The 19,731-nt window shown below is 40.5% G+C and overlaps 2 protein-coding genes across 4 annotated transcripts in view; both read right to left on the reverse strand.

Moving 5' to 3' along the window:
* LOC140369029 (calcium-activated potassium channel subunit alpha-1-like) overlaps positions 1 to 1,547 on the reverse strand; it is a 212,403-nt gene extending 210,856 nt beyond the window's left edge. The window contains exon 1 of one of the 2 annotated variants that reach the window (XM_072456237.1): positions 1,199 to 1,461. In XM_072456237.1, the coding sequence (XP_072312338.1) occupies positions 1,199 to 1,438 (240 nt within the window). In that variant the 5' untranslated portion in view covers positions 1,439 to 1,461. Of the gene's footprint in view, positions 1 to 1,198 lie in introns of both variants that reach the window. The other variant, XM_072456235.1, reaches the window with a different exon arrangement.
* A 2,672-nt stretch (positions 1,548 to 4,219) lies between these two features.
* LOC140369028 (disks large homolog 5-like) overlaps positions 4,220 to 19,731 on the reverse strand; it is an 84,626-nt gene continuing 69,114 nt past the window's right edge. For both annotated transcript variants that reach the window (XM_072456233.1, XM_072456234.1), the window contains 4 exons: positions 18,778 to 18,905; positions 18,592 to 18,701; positions 7,226 to 7,335; positions 4,220 to 6,222 (listed from right to left, as the gene is read on the reverse strand). In XM_072456233.1, coding sequence (XP_072312334.1) covers positions 6,119 to 6,222; positions 7,226 to 7,335; positions 18,592 to 18,701; positions 18,778 to 18,905 — 452 coding nt within the window. In that variant the 3' untranslated portion in view covers positions 4,220 to 6,118. The remainder of the gene's footprint in view (positions 6,223 to 7,225; positions 7,336 to 18,591; positions 18,702 to 18,777; positions 18,906 to 19,731) is intronic.

The following is a 19,731-nucleotide window of genomic DNA, read 5'->3' on the forward strand; positions in this document are numbered from 1 at the left end:
TGAAGCTGAGACTCTGTAGTTTTGGACTCTAACGTCTGTTTTACTCTAGTTTTAAGCACAAAGCACTAAGTTCGGCTTAGGTTTTTGTTGTTAAATCTATGAATGAGTAAATCTGATGTTGAAAGATGGTTTGAGTGACACTAGATTGAGCTTTTTGTTGGATTTTGACTGAATTTTAATAAAAGTTGAAGGTAAATTCACTAAAAATGAGTTTTGGGACTTGCAAAAATGTCCGGGCAGAATCCATGTAAAAGTCTTATTCATTTTTCATGTTATTTTGGGTCTGATTTGACTGGAAATAAGTGGATTTATTTTTAAGTAAAATGTTGAGTTCCTTTTTATCTGATGGTGGACAAAATGGAGTAAATGTAGTGAAACTGCAACGTCCTGAGCGATGTCAAAGTTTTCAAAAGTATCTTCAAATCATCTGGTAGAGCCCCAAACCCACATAAAGAAGTTAAAGTTGACACGTTATTCAATTATTTAATGTGCTTAATACTCTGTTGGATGTGATGCGGTCGTGTCGTACAAAAGAATCATTTTACAAACTTTACGACTTTACGACTTTACGAGCGCTGAAACACAAACAAAACTGCTTTTTACAACAAAAACTGTGACATTTGTTCAATCAAAATGACAAAAAACTAAAGAATTCATCATTTTTCCTAATTAACACACTTTATCAGTGACAGTTCTCTCTCTAAAAGTTTTGAATCACCTCATTGTGGCTTCTATTTGGTCCAGGTTCTTTTACATGTCTGTAAAAGTCTAAATGGCATTGATTTAACAATAATTCACAATTTTAATCTATGACATTCTTACTGTGATGGCGGTCGACAAAAGTTTTATTATATTATTTGATTACGCCAAACCGTAAATCCGCACAGTTCGAACTCAAAGGGGTTCTTAACAATGACAATACGACAAAAGTTAAACTCAAAACAGACAGCAAAAGAACACGTATAAGAATAGAACATTTACTACATCCTGATGATAATTACATCACTAATGGAAAAAGTTCAGAGCTCAAACTTCCTTCATTCCAAACCCTTTTATTATTATTCACTGTCACAAAACCTGATGAGTCAAAGTCACGCACATAAAGGATATTTAATTACAGCACATTTTAGATATGAATTCTGGCACAAAAAACACAGCCAGCAGCAGCAGAAGTGGAAAAATAAGAGTTTTAAATCACCTTTTTCTTGGCTTTGCAGTGGCAGCACACGGTCCACATGTACTTCATGGTCCTCCACAGCAGGATGATGAAAAGTCCCCCGAAGAACGTGACCATGGAGGAGGCGAGGAAAGCCCACCACATGCGCTGCCCGTTACTGTCGCACGGCACGTCCGGGGAGAACGGGATGATCACGTTCATTTTGGAGATGTGCACGGACGGATCGGGGCCGAACCGATCGCGGCCGCCGCTCTTCGGCATCGCGCGGACTCACGGAGGGGACGGGGGGGGTGCACGGGGCGCGTTAAAGGGGGAGTCAAGCGCGGCGGCGGCGGCGGGTCGATCGCGGCGGCGGTGGTGGTGCTGAGGAGGAGGATCGGGGCGCTGCTCCGGCCGTCGCCCCCGAGGATGACCGCCGCCTCCCGGCCATCATCCACCCCACGACCCCCCCCGGAACCGACCGAGCCCCCCTCCCGCTGTAACGCACCTGCTGCTTTTTCTTTTTTTTATAAATTTTTTTTCTTTTTTTTTTTTTAGTTCGCGCGATGAAAACTTCCCTTTCAGCCGTTTTTGTCGGCGCGTCGCGGTGAGAAACGTGTCATCTCTAAAATACAAAAAATACAAAGAGTCGTGATGATTACGTACAAACTACACGTCAAGTTACGCAGCGTTTAACGGGGTTCGGCTGGGGAAAGACGCGGCTCGCGCGCGCTCCGGGTTCGGAATGATCGGTGTCGCGCTGGAAGTGCACGGCACACTGTTGAATGCGTGAGGAGGGGAAAAAGAAAAAAAACTAGAATAAAATAAATAAATCCGTCATTTTCTTCGCAAAACGCGCGTCAGGATCGTGGTTATTTTTTTTCAATTTAAAAAAAAAAAATCCTGTCCGTTTGTTTTGGGGGAAGATGGCATCGGCGCGTTTACAGGTAGCACCCTAGATCCGCGGCTGGCACCCAAGCACCCAAGCAGCGGAGAGAGAGAGAGAGAGAGAGAGAGAGAGAGAGAGAGAGAGAGAGAGAGAGAGAGAGAGAGAGAGAGAGAGAGAGAGAGAGAGAGAGAGAGAGAATGTGGGAGGAGCGAGTGGGAGGAGCTTGCGCGCAGACGCCGATGTCGCGTCGGTTATTTATAGCGATCGCTTCATCCATTTTGAATGATTTTTTAACTTGGCGCGGGCGGTTTTTCGCGTCGTTGAGGATGTTTTGTCGCGTTGAACTTAAGACGAGTGTCGATTTGTAGAAAACGACAAGAGGGACAAGTTTATTGCACGTGGGGATGAGGACGTGAAAGGGAACGGGTTATGGGACATTTAAAGGGTGCATGGCGGGTTGTTCTCGTGGTGGGACAGACGCGGTGGGACAGACGCCGTGGTCGGTATTTGACATAGTTTTGCGTCAGTTTGTGACGAAAGTCGGGGAAATGAAAGTCGAGGATTGCGGGGAAAGCGCTAACGACGGGATTCTTTTGTCTATGTCATCAACGAGCGACGTTATGATAAAAAGTACAGGCATTCTACAAGTTTTTTAAGTTTTTTGTTGGTTGTTTTTTTAAGGAATGGCGTAAAATGACAGTATGTGGCGGTAAATGCGTCTTTTCATTAAGCTGCAAACCGCAATTAAAAGTAACACAACAACAACAACAACAACCAACAACAACAACACATTTTCCCCCGACAATAATTTAGCACAAAAAAGCCATCGTCAGGTCAACTACGAGATACTATTACTTGTCAAATCGTGTCATTATATTCACAATATGCTCGCTCGGTAACAGTTACTATGGAGATACTTTTACACGTGTCACAATGAGGACAACCAGGATAAATTAAATTCCAAAATTGTTAAAATTGTGGAAAAAAGGCAACAATTACAGTAAAATCTCAAAATTGGTGTTTTGATGATTAGACTTTTGATGAGTTTTTTGGTTATTTAAAGTATAATATAATCAAATTTATTCCAAGTTTCATCAAAGGTCATCGGGGAAATGAGAAAGTAGAATTTCTCAGAAGTTGGTGTGAAATAATTTGACAAAAACACATATTTTAGCGCATACATTATTGAAATACTTTAAACACTTCAAAGGAGTCATGCGTTATGCCTTTTTACGCACAAGTACATGTTCATATTACAGGCACAGAAGTAGAATACTATCAAAACCGGTTTATTCATGTGGTGGAGTCGGTTCATAATTCATTCACATTTATTCATTTTAGAACACGTTTAAGTTAACGATGCCTGGTTTATGATCGTGTGGATGAAACGGTCAAAAATAAAGTTGAAAAATTGTCATAATGGACGAGGTGAGGTGCTGGTGGTGCAAGGTGTTTGCGCCCTCTACTGGACAACAACGAGAACTGCTTTACATTTCATATAAACCCTCTATATATAATACTACTGAGTAATACTTTACCTTTTTTATCATCTTATTCTGCATAACCTTCATCTGCTGCTAATTAGACACTTTCCCATTAATAAAACGACTTATTACCGCTTGCTTATCATTATATTTGGACATTTTTGTAATAAATAGCAGCGGAAAAAAGTTACGACTTTAATAAGGGTTGAATAAATAATAATTGACGCCAAATTAAACACTTTTATACAAATTTGCAGCTAGTTAGCGGTTAAAAAGTACCATATTTTTCAGACAATAAGTCGCAGTTTCATAGTTTTGGCCGGGGTGCGACTTATATTTATACTTGTATACTTATACTCCAGAGCGACTTATGTGAGATATTATGTTATTTTCACATTTACAACAGCATTTCATACTCCAGTGCAACTTATATGTTTCTTATATATGTTTTTCTCTATTATTCATTTTTTGGCTGGTGCGACTTATACTCCAGTGCGACTTACAGTCCAGAAAAGACGGTACCATAAATTAAAATGTTCCTTTTCTGATTCTGATCAAATACACACATCACGTTTAGATCATTTTACTCCTTTAAGTAGTGAAAAGTGTATTTTTTAGAACACCAAAGCTTTCATGAGGCGATACTCAGACACAGCTGAAAAAAAAAAGACATTTTCAACATTTTTAAAAATTCTTTAATAGAAATTCGAACCTTCAATGACAGTTAATAGAGTTAAATCTGAAATGTATTAAGATCGACAAAGAATCCCAGTGGTAATTTAAAATATCCCACCAAAAAACAAAATAAAAACGACACAAATACACCGACACATCCCTTCTTCATCAGCAGGTTTGGCTAAAAGATTGTTAAACGTGACTTTTTTTCATATATATTTTCCTTCTTGGCACAATATTTGAAATGATGAACAGAAATTACAACATAACAGTCTTTATATCCCCTGATTCTTCCACTATAAATAATAATAAATGAAAATAGTCTTAAAGTAGACGGCTACACGTATAAGCTTTGTGATAACATAAATTAATATGGCAGGATATACAAAAATTACATGATAAAGTGGTCCTATTCAAACGTTAAAAATATTGTGTAGTTTATTGATAGAACTTCATGTGGTCCGTTAAAATTATTGGAGAATTATTCAAGTAAGTGTACTATTCATACACTGTGGATAAAAGTGGATAAAGGATTAGCAATGGAATAGGTTAGCATTAGCAACATCCCAATGTGATGATTAAATTAGCTGGTGGCGGCTAGCTTACGGCTTGTTAGCATCTACCTTTATGAAAAAAGCTAACTTTCCAAGAAAATATGTTGGCCTAAATTTATATAAAAGTGAATAAAGAATTAGCCACAGTAAATTTAATAAGTTAGCATTAGCAACTAACAAAACTGATGATTAAATTAGCTGGTATTGGCTATGTTAGCTTCTGTTAGCATCTACCTTCATGTAAATGCTAACTTTACAAGAAAATATTTGTTTGGCGTGAATTATATAAAAGTGAAAAAAATGTTAAATACATCCATCCATCCATCCATTTTCTACCGCTTGTTCCCTTTCGGGGTCGCGGGTGACTGGAGCCTATCCCAGTGACTTCGGGCCTTAGGCGGGGTACACCCTGGACAGTGGCCAACTTGTCGCATGTTAAATACAGTTAGTGTAATAAGTTAGCTTTAGCAACAACCAAATGTCATGATTAAATTGGCTGTTGCTGGCTATGTTAGCTTTTGTTAGCATTTACTGTATCTTTATGTAAAATGCTAACTTTACTGGAAAAGACTGTATTTAGTTGAGAAATAAATGTGTTCATGGCATTAAAACAATTAAAATTGGCCAAAATGCATGCTAACTGCAATTTTCGATTGTTTTAGTCGCCTAGCTTGAAAGGCCACGATATCAAGCCAATCTGCATTACATTTTAAACATTCGGGACAATAAGTTATTGTATCATATAACAATTTGCAATGACACGTCCAAAAATACGTTTTGAGGGAATCAACAATTTGGAGCCAGCTAATGCTAACAGTACCATCATCGCTAACCTCTATACTTCGCTCCACTTTTATTGACATAATCTCTATTGTAAACAAGTCTATTCTCAGTAACGTTCTTTCTTTAGTGGACAGTGAAGTCAGTGCTGAAACGGAGGGCTGAGAATGGAAAGGTCGAGCGCGACTTTATTTACAACTTTTTGAACGTTCGGTAAAAGTACGAGGACGAAAACAACGGTTGCGCTTTGCCGTATTCGCCGGTGCAAAATTGAGCTTTAGTTTAACCGTTACATGTTTAAAACGGCAATCGACGTCAGATTTGTAAAACGCCGACAATCGAAGTCTTGAAAAACATTTCGTAATACGCAAAATGTCTTTGTGGCGATTGTGCGGAACCCGGGTTACGGATATGAACCGGGTAAAGTCGCCCGAACGTCGCTCGTGCTTGTTCCATTCTCGTCCCTCGAAGCTTCTCCTACGGCGGATACAGTATTTAGTCGTACCGTTCATCATTTAAACACAAACAGAGTCATGTGATCAGAGGAGAGGCCCCTGATTGGCTGATGGGAGGGGTCTGGTCACGGGGGCCCATCGGGGATCCACAGCACTTTGCTCTGCTCCTGCTCCACCAGACTGAGGATCTGAGAGCAGACGAAGGAGACGCCGCCGCCCTGGACCACGCCTAGAAACCACACGCCAACAACAACGTGATCATGAGGCGTTTGTAGAAGAGGAAGTCATCAGAGCTCATTAACGAGATAAATGTGAATAACCAAGAACTTATCCATTGTTCATCTGTTTGAGAACACAAAAAGCTACGATTAAACAAAGAACAAATAACTGGCAAAGAAAACGCTCAAAAATTGAAAGAATTAATGAACATATTGGAAAAAATGAATAAAATGACAAAATAAAATAAATAAAATAAATAAAATAAATAAAATAAATAAAATAAATAAAATAAATAAAATAAATAAAAAATAAATGAATATTAAATAAATAAAGAACTGGCAAAGAAAACGCTTGAAAATTGAAAGAATGAATGAACAAATTGAAAAAAATGAATAAAATGAATAAATCCGTCTTAGGAGGCCCAATGTTGTACCGTCTTCCTATCCACGGTTTTCAGAATGAGAAATTAGGACCGTTGTCATAGCGATTAACTATTTCAAACTAAATATTATATCTTTAAATAGAGAAAATGTCCACAAAACAAAGCTGAAACCCATTAATTCCTTAAAGTGGGGCCATGTACCAATAAACAATGGTAACTTTGAGAGGAAAAGCAGACTTTAAATAAAGAAAAAGGAATAAGCGTCGTTAGTGCCGACGTTCTGAGACCTTGAATCACAAAAGATCCTGTTCAGACAAATCATTCATACAAAACTCAATGTGCTGAACAGAACAGACTCAAGACAAACCAAAGACTATAATAAAACCTTATGTAGCCTCAGCGGTTTAGATGGAATATAAAAGAATATTCATATCTAATTAGGCCAGTATTTATGATTTATTTTCCGCTGAATGAATCAGTTTTCAAGGCCGAATAAGAGGTTAGAGTTAAAGCTCACGTGTACAGTATAAGTCAGTACGAGTCGCCTTCAAGGATGTATGGAATTCAAACAAAGCATCAAATTTTGCTTGAATTGAATCTGATTTTATGACATTTAAAAGTGTGAATTCACCTGTGAAGAAGCGGCCAAACTCCTGCTCCACTTTCTGAGCGGCGTCGAATTGTTCTTTGGAATGTTTCAGGGAGAGTTTGTCCCGGAGGTAAAGCGGGTCCTTCTGCTCCCTGGAAACAGAAACATACGAACCGTAAAGGTTATTGAAGACCACCAACAGTAAGTCGATTAATGCCATAATTCAGGCCACGTTATAAATAATAAAAACAAAATAATTCATTTTTTTCTCCCGCTTGTTTCCGTTCGGGGTCGCGTGTGACTGGAGCCTATCCCAGTGAATTTGGGCTTTAGGCGGGGCACACCCTGGACAGGGGCTCATCGCAGGGAAAGAAAATAAACTTGAGAAATTTAGAAGCAATTCATTTTTATTCAATGTACACGTGAAAAATACATTTAAAAAAATAAAAATGAAGTACTTTTTGTCTGGCTGTTTACGTCACATTAATAACACAGTATACACTTTTTTTTTTTGTTTTTCTGTGCACGCTGAGCTTTTCATTTACTGATCCCGAAGGAAAATAAAAAAAAACTAAACCAAATGGTGATTTAAAAATTGAATTCTTGTTAATTTTTCCAACAGACTTTCAGAAATAATAAAAAAATAGAAGTTAGCATTAATCGGCTCCTGTACGTGGAAACTGTACACCGCAAAACCTACACAGTTATTCAAACATCTTTGCGGTTTGAGTTTTATGGACTGAAAATAACCACAGGCTGTTGCCATTAGTTACCACATATCTGCATAGCCTTGACCGTGCCTTTAAGCTCTTGATATTTAAAATTAAAAACAATTTAACTCTATGTGGGAAATGTTTGTGGCGAAACCGTGGAGCAGCATTAAAGCACGAGCGCATGTCGTTTTAGGAACATTTTAAACGACACGAGAACTGCAGAATCCAGCCGACAACGCCATAAAGCCGACAAAAATGCACAACTTGATGAAATAAAACGTGTTAAATTGACTTTATCTGAAATGAATTGTAGACATTTATATATAAAAGGTTGACAACAACAAGAAAACCCTTCTTTAGATGGATGTATGCCGAGCGCGGACACACAAATCCTTTTCTGATTCGTCTTCATGACATGACCTGGACTGACTCTTAATCCCTCTTTAAGTGTCACTGACAGAATCTGAGCCGCCGCAGCGTCCGGAGCATTTCCCTTTTCTCATTTTTTTTTTTTTTTCAAACGCATCTACTTTGTGTTGTTTCTGTGGCTGGACGTCATCACGACACCAGCAAACTCCTGATCAACACACAGCGCAACAGTCGCACTGACAGAGGTTTAGTACAACCTAAAACGAGAGGCGAAAATATTTATAATAAGAGTAATTTAAGCTTTTTGGTCCCAATTTGCATCGTTTTTGACACAATTTTAATAGTAAATACCATTTTTGACTTATTTTACCTTTATATTACCAGCAAAAAACATTTATCACGCGTCATTCCTTGGTAAAGACCTTTTGAAAATGTCCTGTACTTCACATTTAAAGCAGGAAGAGAAATCACAGACTAGTTTTATATAACTTAACTGCTCAAAATACGATGATCCATATATTGCTTGTGATATTTTACAATAAATCACATTTTTTTACAGAACCCAAAGCATTTTAACAATGTTTTTTTTGTATTAAACCACGACCTGCAAAAACTTTAATCATCTAAACTGTCAAAATGTCACATGTTTTGCGTAAACAAGTTAAAAATATATTCGCGAAAATATACCAAAAATCACAATATATCAATACAGCAGCCAGCGATATCGATACTGTATCACCAAATTTAATATCACGATAAATCATTGTTTCAATATTTCGGCACAGCTCTGATCGTGTGGACTATACAGACTCTAAAAACGTCTGCTTTACGTTAATAAAACACTTTATTCGTCAATATTCTCCACCTTGAAGCCTTCATTCATCACATTTCAACCTTTATCTGGTTCAAAATGTACTCAAAACGGTAGGAATAACACTTTGACCGCACCCTCTTCGGCGACACGTGCGGACAGCGACATTTCCTCGTCGTATATTATAGCTTTTATGCAACATTATCCATGACGGCGCTCGGCAGCCAGAGGAGCGTTTGATTCGACACCCACGGGACAGATGGCTTTCAGCTGATGACGGCTTAACTCCGGCACAATTCAATCCACGCCGCTCACGGACGGCGCCCCCACCGGGTCAAACGGGGGATTAACGGGGCGGCTGTCGCAGATGAAACGGACGGGATGGGGGGGACGGGATGGGACACGAGGACGGGATGGGACGAGTTAGAAAGGACTGCAGGAAGTGAATTTATCTGCGCAATTTCACGATTAATATGCTAATTTTCTATGATTAATCACCTTTGACTGTTACTCTGAACGCTCTAATATAAACGGAATTAAATCAAAAACCTGTCAAATAAAAAATGAAGTGCAGAAATGGTTGGAAAGTCCTCGCCCCTCCGAGCCTCGAAAACACTCCGTTCTGAATCTCCTCGATAAAAAAAAACACACACAATTGCAAAATGATTCATTTTCGATCCCACCTCGACTTGAAAGAATAAAAATCCGTTAGTTTAGACTTTTATGAACCTCTTCTGAAAGGCATGGGCTTTTTCTATTACCGTAGTTTAGTTTTAGCCTTTACCGTATTTTTCAGACTATAAGTCGCACCTTTTTTCATAGTTTTGGCCGGGGTGCGACTTATACTTATACTCCGGAGCGACTTATATGTGATATTATTTGTTATTTTCACACTTGCAACTGCATTTCATACTCTTATGACTTATATATGTTTTTTTCTTCTCTATTATGCATTTTTTGGCTGGTGCGACTTATACTCCAGTGCGACTTATACTCCGGTAAATATGGTAAACTGCTATTTCAGTTATGAGCTAAAATAATCTCCCGTAAAGAGAACTAAAGGTCCCCGTGTCTCCGTGAGTTCCCATAAAGAATAAAACCGGACGACCCTGTAGATTTAGACCTCCTTTAGTCTGAGTTTGGCGCTTCATACTTCCTGCTTTAGCCTCTCTTTGGTTTAATTGTGCCGTGTTCGTTTGACGGGCTCTGATTTCAGTTTGGAGAGATTCCCAGGAGCTGTACATTATTTAAAAGGGACTGGTTTATTTAACTGTAACCGTGACAACACACTCTCTTTGTCACGGTTAAAGGACAACATGTAGAGCTGTGTCTGTTAAAGGACAACATGTAGAGCTGTGTCTGTTAAAGGACAACGTGTAGAGCTGTGTCCGTTAAAGGACAACGTGTAGAGCTGTGTCTGTTAAAGGACGTGTAGAGCTGTGTCCGTTAAAGGACAACGTGTAGAGCTGTGTCCGTTAAAGGACAACATGTAGAGCTGTGTCCGTTAAAGGACAACATGTAGAGCTGTAGTGTCTGTTAAAGGACAACATGTAGAGCTGTAGTGTCTGTTAAAGGACAACATGTAGAGCTGTAGTGTCTGTTAAAGGACAACATGTAGAGCTGTGGTGTCTGTTAAAGGACAACATGTAGAGCTGTGTCCGTTAAAGGACAACATGTAGAGCTGTGTCTGTTAAAGGACAACATGTAGAGCTGTGTCTGTTAAAGGACAACATGTAGAGCTGTGTCTGTTAAAGGACAACATGTAGAGCTGTGTCTGTTAAAGGACAACATGTAGAGCTGTGTCCGTTAAAGGACAACATGTAGAGCTGTGTCTGTTAAAGGACAACATGTAGAGCTGTGTCTGTTAAAGGACAACATGTAGAGCTGTGTCTGTTAAAGGACAACATGTAGAGCTGTAGTGTCTGTTAAAGGACAACGTGTAGAGCTGTGGTGTCTGTTAAAGGACAACGTGTAGAGCTGTGTCCGTTAAAGGACAACATGTAGAGCTGTGGTGTCTGTTAAAGGACAACATGTAGAGCTGTGTCTGTTAAAGGACAACATGTAGAGCTGTGTCTGTTAAAGGACAACATGTAGAGCTGTGTCTGTTAAAGGACAACATGTAGAGCTGTGTCTGTTAAAGGACAACATGTAGAGCTGTGTCCGTTAAAGGACAACATGTAGAGCTGTGTCTGTTAAAGGACAACATGTAGAGCTGTAGTGTCTGTTAAAGGACAACATGTAGAGCTGTAGTGTCTGTTAAAGGACAACATGTAGAGCTGTGGTGTCTGTTAAAGGACAACATGTAGAGCTGTGGTGTCTGTTAAAGGACAACATGTAGAGCTGTGGTGTCTGTTAAAGGACAACATGTAGAGCTGTGTCTGTTAAAGGACAACATGTAGAGCTGTGTCTGTTAAAGGACAACATATAGAGCTGTGTCTGTTAAAGGACAACATGTAGAGCTGTGTCTGTTAAAGGACAACATGTAGAGCTGTGTCCGTTAAAGGACAACATGTAGAGCTGTGTCTGTTAAAGGACAACATGTAGAGCTGTAGTGTCTGTTAAAGGACAACATGTAGAGCTGTGGTGTCTGTTAAAGGACAACGTGTAGAGCTGTGTCCGTTAAAGGACAACGTGTAGAGCTGTGTCCGTTAAAGGACAACATGTAGAGCTGTGGTGTCTGTTAAAGGACAACATGTAGAGCTGTGTCTGTTAAAGGACAACATGTAGAGCTGTGTCTGTTAAAGGACAACATGTAGAGCTGTGTCTGTTAAAGGACAACATGTAGAGCTGTGTCTGTTAAAGGACAACATGTAGAGCTGTAGTGTCTGTTAAAGGACAACGTGTAGAGCTGTGGTGTCTGTTAAAGGACAACGTGTAGAGCTGTGGTGTCTGTTAAAGGACAACATGTAGAGCTGTAGTGTCTGTTAAAGGACAACATGTAGAGCTGTAGTGTCTGTTAAAGGACAACATGTAGAGCTGTGGTGTCTGTTAAAGGACAACATGTAGAGCTGTGTCCGTTAAAGGACAACATGTAGAGCTGTGTCTGTTAAAGGACAACATGTAGAGCTGTGTCTGTTAAAGGACAACATGTAGAGCTGTAGTGTCTGTTAAAGGACAACATGTAGAGCTGTGGTGTCTGTTAAAGGACAACATGTAGAGCTGTGTCCGTTAAAGGACAACATGTAGAGCTGTGTCTGTTAAAGGACAACATGTAGAGCTGTGTCTGTTAAAGGACAACATGTAGAGCTGTGTCTGTTAAAGGACAACATGTAGAGCTGTGTCCGTTAAAGGACAACATGTAGAGCTGTGTCCGTTAAAGGACAACATGTAGAGCTGTGTCTGTTAAAGGACAACATGTAGAGCTGTGTCTGTTAAAGGACAACATGTAGAGCTGTAGTGTCTGTTAAAGGACAACGTGTAGAGCTGTGGTGTCTGTTAAAGGACAACGTGTAGAGCTGTGTCCGTTAAAGGACAACATGTAGAGCTGTGGTGTCTGTTAAAGGACAACATGTAGAGCTGTGTCTGTTAAAGGACAACATGTAGAGCTGTGTCTGTTAAAGGACAACATGTAGAGCTGTGTCTGTTAAAGGACAACATGTAGAGCTGTGTCTGTTAAAGGACAACATGTAGAGCTGTGTCTGTTAAAGGACAACATGTAGAGCTGTGTCCGTTAAAGGACAACATGTAGAGCTGTGTCTGTTAAAGGACAACATGTAGAGCTGTGTCTGTTAAAGGACAACATGTAGAGCTGTGTCTGTTAAAGGACAACATGTAGAGCTGTAGTGTCTGTTAAAGGACAACGTGTAGAGCTGTGGTGTCTGTTAAAGGACAACGTGTAGAGCTGTGTCCGTTAAAGGACAACATGTAGAGCTGTGGTGTCTGTTAAAGGACAACATGTAGAGCTGTGTCTGTTAAAGGACAACATGTAGAGCTGTGTCTGTTAAAGGACAACATGTAGAGCTGTGTCTGTTAAAGGACAACATGTAGAGCTGTGTCTGTTAAAGGACAACATGTAGAGCTGTGTCTGTTAAAGGACAACATGTAGAGCTGTGTCCGTTAAAGGACAACATGTAGAGCTGTGTCCGTTAAAGGACAACATGTAGAGCTGTAGTGTCTGTTAAAGGACAACATGTAGAGCTGTAGTGTCTGTTAAAGGACAACATGTAGAGCTGTGGTGTCTGTTAAAGGACAACATGTAGAGCTGTGTCCGTTAAAGGACAACATGTAGAGCTGTGTCTGTTAAAGGACAACATGTAGAGCTGTGTCTGTTAAAGGACAACATGTAGAGCTGTGTCTGTTAAAGGACAACATGTAGAGCTGTGTCTGTTAAAGGACAACATGTAGAGCTGTGTCCGTTAAAGGACAACATGTAGAGCTGTGTCTGTTAAAGGACAACATGTAGAGCTGTGTCTGTTAAAGGACAACATGTAGAGCTGTGTCTGTTAAAGGACAACATGTAGAGCTGTAGTGTCTGTTAAAGGACAACGTGTAGAGCTGTGGTGTCTGTTAAAGGACAACGTGTAGAGCTGTGGTGTCTGTTAAAGGACAACATGTAGAGCTGTGGTGTCCGTTAAAGGACAACATGTAGAGCTGTAGTGTCTGTTAAAGGACAACATGTAGAGCTGTAGTGTCTGTTAAAGGACAACATGTAGAGCTGTGGTGTCTGTTAAAGGACAACATGTAGAGCTGTGTCCGTTAAAGGACAACATGTAGAGCTGTGTCTGTTAAAGGACAACATGTAGAGCTGTGTCTGTTAAAGGACAACATGTAGAGCTGTGTCTGTTAAAGGACAACATGTAGAGCTGTGTCTGTTAAAGGACAACATGTAGAGCTGTGTCCGTTAAAGGACAACATGTAGAGCTGTGTCTGTTAAAGGACAACATGTAGAGCTGTGTCTGTTAAAGGACAACATGTAGAGCTGTGTCTGTTAAAGGACAACATGTAGAGCTGTAGTGTCTGTTAAAGGACAACGTGTAGAGCTGTGGTGTCTGTTAAAGGACAACGTGTAGAGCTGTGTCCGTTAAAGGACAACATGTAGAGCTGTGGTGTCTGTTAAAGGACAACATGTAGAGCTGTGTCTGTTAAAGGACAACATGTAGAGCTGTGTCTGTTAAAGGACAACATGTAGAGCTGTGTCTGTTAAAGGACAACATGTAGAGCTGTGTCTGTTAAAGGACAACATGTAGAGCTGTGTCCGTTAAAGGACAACATGTAGAGCTGTGTCTGTTAAAGGACAACATGTAGAGCTGTAGTGTCTGTTAAAGGACAACATGTAGAGCTGTAGTGTCTGTTAAAGGACAACATGTAGAGCTGTGGTGTCTGTTAAAGGACAACATGTAGAGCTGTGGTGTCTGTTAAAGGACAACATGTAGAGCTGTGGTGTCTGTTAAAGGACAACATGTAGAGCTGTGTCTGTTAAAGGACAACATGTAGAGCTGTGTCTGTTAAAGGACAACATATAGAGCTGTGTCTGTTAAAGGACAACATGTAGAGCTGTGTCTGTTAAAGGACAACATGTAGAGCTGTGTCCGTTAAAGGACAACATGTAGAGCTGTGTCTGTTAAAGGACAACATGTAGAGCTGTAGTGTCTGTTAAAGGACAACATGTAGAGCTGTGGTGTCTGTTAAAGGACAACGTGTAGAGCTGTGTCCGTTAAAGGACAACGTGTAGAGCTGTGTCCGTTAAAGGACAACATGTAGAGCTGTGGTGTCTGTTAAAGGACAACATGTAGAGCTGTGTCTGTTAAAGGACAACATGTAGAGCTGTGTCTGTTAAAGGACAACATGTAGAGCTGTGTCTGTTAAAGGACAACATGTAGAGCTGTGTCTGTTAAAGGACAACATGTAGAGCTGTGTCCGTTAAAGGACAACATGTAGAGCTGTGTCTGTTAAAGGACAACATGTAGAGCTGTGTCTGTTAAAGGACAACATGTAGAGCTGTAGTGTCTGTTAAAGGACAACATGTAGAGCTGTAGTGTCTGTTAAAGGACAACATGTAGAGCTGTAGTGTCTGTTAAAGGACAACATGTAGAGCTGTGGTGTCTGTTAAAGGACAACATGTAGAGCTGTGTCCGTTAAAGGACAACATGTAGAGCTGTGTCTGTTAAAGGACAACATGTAGAGCTGTGTCTGTTAAAGGACAACATGTAGAGCTGTAGTGTCTGTTAAAGGACAACATGTAGAGCTGTGGTGTCTGTTAAAGGACAACATGTAGAGCTGTGTCCGTTAAAGGACAACATGTAGAGCTGTGTCTGTTAAAGGACAACATGTAGAGCTGTGTCTGTTAAAGGACAACATGTAGAGCTGTGTCTGTTAAAGGACAACATGTAGAGCTGTGTCTGTTAAAGGACAACATGTAGAGCTGTGTCCGTTAAAGGACAACATGTAGAGCTGTGTCTGTTAAAGGACAACATGTAGAGCTGTGTCTGTTAAAGGACAACATGTAGAGCTGTAGTGTCTGTTAAAGGACAACGTGTAGAGCTGTGGTGTCTGTTAAAGGACAACGTGTAGAGCTGTGTCCGTTAAAGGACAACATGTAGAGCTGTGGTGTCTGTTAAAGGACAACATGTAGAGCTGTGTCTGTTAAAGGACAACATGTAGAGCTGTGTCTGTTAAAGGACAACATGTAGAGCTGTGTCTGTTAAAGGACAACATGTAGAGCTGTGTCTGTTAAAGGACAACATGTAGAGCTGTGTCTGTTAAAGGACAACATGTAGAGCTGTGTCCGTTAAAGGACAACATGTAGAGCTGTGTCTGTTAAAGGACAACATGTAGAGCTGTGTCTGTTAAAGGACAACATGTAGAGCTGTGTCTGTTAAAGGACAACATGTAGAGCTGTAGTGTCTGTTAAAGGACAACGTGTAGAGCTGTGGTGTCTGTTAAAGGACAACGTGTAGAGCTGTGTCCGTTAAAGGACAACATGTAGAGCTGTGGTGTCTGTTAAAGGACAACATGTAGAGCTGTGTCTGTTAAAGGACAACATGTAGAGCTGTGTCTGTTAAAGGACAACATGTAGAGCTGTGTCTGTTAAAGGACAACATGTAGAGCTGTGTCTGTTAAAGGACAACATGTAGAGCTGTGTCTGTTAAAGGACAACATGTAGAGCTGTGTCCGTTAAAGGACAACATGTAGAGCTGTGTCCGTTAAAGGACAACATGTAGAGCTGTAGTGTCTGTTAAAGGACAACATGTAGAGCTGTAGTGTCTGTTAAAGGACAACATGTAGAGCTGTGGTGTCTGTTAAAGGACAACATGTAGAGCTGTGGTGTCTGTTAAAGGACAACATGTAGAGCTGTGGTGTCTGTTAAAGGACAACATGTAGAGCTGTGTCTGTTAAAGGACAACATGTAGAGCTGTGTCTGTTAAAGGACAACATATAGAGCTGTGTCTGTTAAAGGACAACATGTAGAGCTGTGTCTGTTAAAGGACAACATGTAGAGCTGTGTCCGTTAAAGGACAACATGTAGAGCTGTGTCTGTTAAAGGACAACATGTAGAGCTGTAGTGTCTGTTAAAGGACAACATGTAGAGCTGTGGTGTCTGTTAAAGGACAACGTGTAGAGCTGTGTCCGTTAAAGGACAACGTGTAGAGCTGTGTCCGTTAAAGGACAACATGTAGAGCTGTGGTGTCTGTTAAAGGACAACATGTAGAGCTGTGTCTGTTAAAGGACAACATGTAGAGCTGTGTCTGTTAAAGGACAACATGTAGAGCTGTGTCTGTTAAAGGACAACATGTAGAGCTGTGTCTGTTAAAGGACAACATGTAGAGCTGTGTCCGTTAAAGGACAACATGTAGAGCTGTGTCTGTTAAAGGACAACATGTAGAGCTGTGGTGTCTGTTAAAGGACAACGTGTAGAGCTGTAGTGTCTGTTAAAGGACAACATGTAGAGCTGTGGTGTCTGTTAAAGGACAACGTGTAGAGCTGTGTCTGTTAAAGGACAACATGTAGAGCTGTGGTGTCTGTTAAAGGACAACGTGTAGAGCTGTGGTGTCTGTTAAAGGACAACATGTAGAGCTGTGTCTGTTAAAGGACAACATGTAGAGCTGTGTCCGTTAAAGGACAACGTGTAGAGCTGTGTCTGTTAAAGGACAACGTGTAGAGCTGTGTCCGTTAAAGGACAACGTGTAGAGCTGTGTCCGTTAAAGGACAACGTGTAGAGCTGTGTCCGTTAAAGGACAACATGTAGAGCTGTGTCCGTTAAAGGACAACATGTAGAGCTGTGTCTGTTAAAGGACAACATGTAGAGCTGTAGTGTCTGTTAAAGGACAACATGTAGAGCTGTAGTGTCTGTTAAAGGACAACATGTAGAGCTGTGGTGTCTGTTAAAGGACAACGTGTAGAGCTGTGTCCGTTAAAGGACAACGTGTAGAGCTGTGGTGTCTGTTAAAGGACAACATGTAGAGCTGTGTCTGTTAAAGGACAACATGTAGAGCTGTGTCTGTTAAAGGACAACATATAGAGCTGTGTCTGTTAAAGGACAACATGTAGAGCTGTGTCCGTTAAAGGACATGTAGAGCTGTGTCCGTTAAAGGACAACATGTAGAGCTGTGTCCGTTAAAGGACAACATGTAGAGCTGTGTCCGTTAAAGGACAACATGTAGAGCTGTGTCTGTTAAAGGACAACATGTAGAGCTGTGTCTGTTAAAGGACAACATGTAGAGCTGTGTCTGTTAAAGGACAACATGTAGAGCTGTGTCCGTTAAAGGACAACATGTAGAGCTGTGTCTGTTAAAGGACAACATGTAGAGCTGTGTCTGTTAAGGACAACGTGTAGAGCTGTATCTGTAAAGGACAACGTGTAGAGCTGTGTCCGTTAAAGGACAACATGTAGAGCTGTGTCCGTTAAAGGACAACATGTAGAGCTGTGTCTGTTAAAGGACAACATGTAGAGCTGTGTCTGTTAAAGGACAACATGTAGAGCTGTGTCTGTTAAAGGACAACATGTAGAGCTGTGGTGTCTGTTAAAGGACAACATGTAGAGCTGTGGTGTCTGTTAAAGGACAACATGTAGAGCTGTGGTGTCTGTTAAAGGACAACATGTAGAGCTGTGTCCGTTAAAGGACAACGTTTAGAGCTGTGGTGTCTGTTAAAGGACAACATGTAGAGCGGTGTCTGTTAAAGGACAACATGTAGAGCTGTGTCTGTTAAAGGACAACATGTAGAGCTGTGTCTGTAAAAGGACAACATGTAGAGCTGTGTCTGTAAAAGGACAACATGTAGAGCTGTGTCCGTTAAAGGACAACATGTAGAGCTGTGTCTGTTGAAGGACAACATGTAGAGCTGTGTCTGTTAAAGGACATGTAGAGCTGTGTCTGTTAAAGGACAACATGTAGAGTTGTATTTTGCTTCATTCACTCGTGTTTCATTAATTATCATTATCATCCGGTGGCAATCCAGGACACTGCATGGTTTAACAGTGTATTTTTGCAGTTATTTCTTTATTTACAACGACGACCCGACACTTTGACACGGAATCGACCGCGGCAAATAAAAACCCTGCAACGGATGGAACTCACTTGATCTGCTTGGCGTTTTTGTAGCGGACGAAGATGACGATGGGGTAGATGCGGACGGTGTGCAGGCGCTCGATGGCGTGCGGCGCGATGTCCAGCAGGCAGTGGCAGTCCTTGGGAAAACGCAAAAAGGGTCGAGTTTAGACATGAAAGACGAGCGCGAGACGTCCGCATCGCCGACCCGCTCACCTTCTCCGTGACCTCTTTGATGGTGGCTACGGTGGTCACGTCGAAGTGCCCGCTCCGCCGTTTGTAGTCGACGAACACGCAGTCCTGAACGCCGCGCTCGATGGCCTGCTGCGACGCCTTCATCACCTCTGAACGACGGGAAAACAATGACGTTATTAACTTGTCGTTCAATATATATGAGAGTTTAGTTATTTTTAAGGCATATTATTCATCGTGCGGCAATTTTTCTTTAACCGTATTGCACTAAAAAAAAAAATAATAATTCTCCTCGCTAGATCAAAAGTGTAGATAGGCAAAATAAAGAAGTAGTTTGTATCGTTTGTGTAGTTTGTAAGTTAATGTTTCACGCAAAGAACCTCCAAAATAACCATGAAGCAAAACCCGGGACGTCAAGGATACTTTCAGATTGCAAAATGGTTTAAATGTTTCTTAACGTGTATTTTACTGAGTTATTCGACCCAGGTTCATCAAAAACGTGATTATCAATGAAAATATAGTCAATGAAGTGTTACCCCCCCCTTTTTTATTATGTTCAGCGTCTTTGGGTCACTGAAAAGCGCTATATAAATAAAAGTTATTATTATTATTATTATTTACAATGTTATATTATTGTGAGAAAAAACATCACGATTAAATGATTATTCGCGATTATCAAGATTGTGACGAAACTGTGAAATATTTAATTTTCTTTAATTCTCGCGGAGTGACGTGACTGTTCCTAACTTTCTGAAAAACAAAACAGCCAGATAAAAACCATTACATCTAGCTCTAAAAATACTTCTAAAATTGTCACAATTATTATTTTTTGGTTCTCACAATTGTATTACGACCTGAACAATCACAATTATCAATCACTAGTCACAATATTAAAATGTCAAACTATCATAAGAATACTGGTATACTGTATTTTCCGGTCTATAAGTCGCATCTTTTTTCATAGTTTTGGCCGGGGTA

The sequence above is a fragment of the Eucyclogobius newberryi genome, unplaced genomic scaffold, assembly GCF_026437365.1.
Source record: "Eucyclogobius newberryi isolate DKJ021-1_F unplaced genomic scaffold, fEucNew1.0.hap1 SCAF_20, whole genome shotgun sequence".
NCBI classification, from domain to species: Eukaryota; Metazoa; Chordata; class Actinopteri; order Gobiiformes; family Gobiidae; genus Eucyclogobius; species Eucyclogobius newberryi.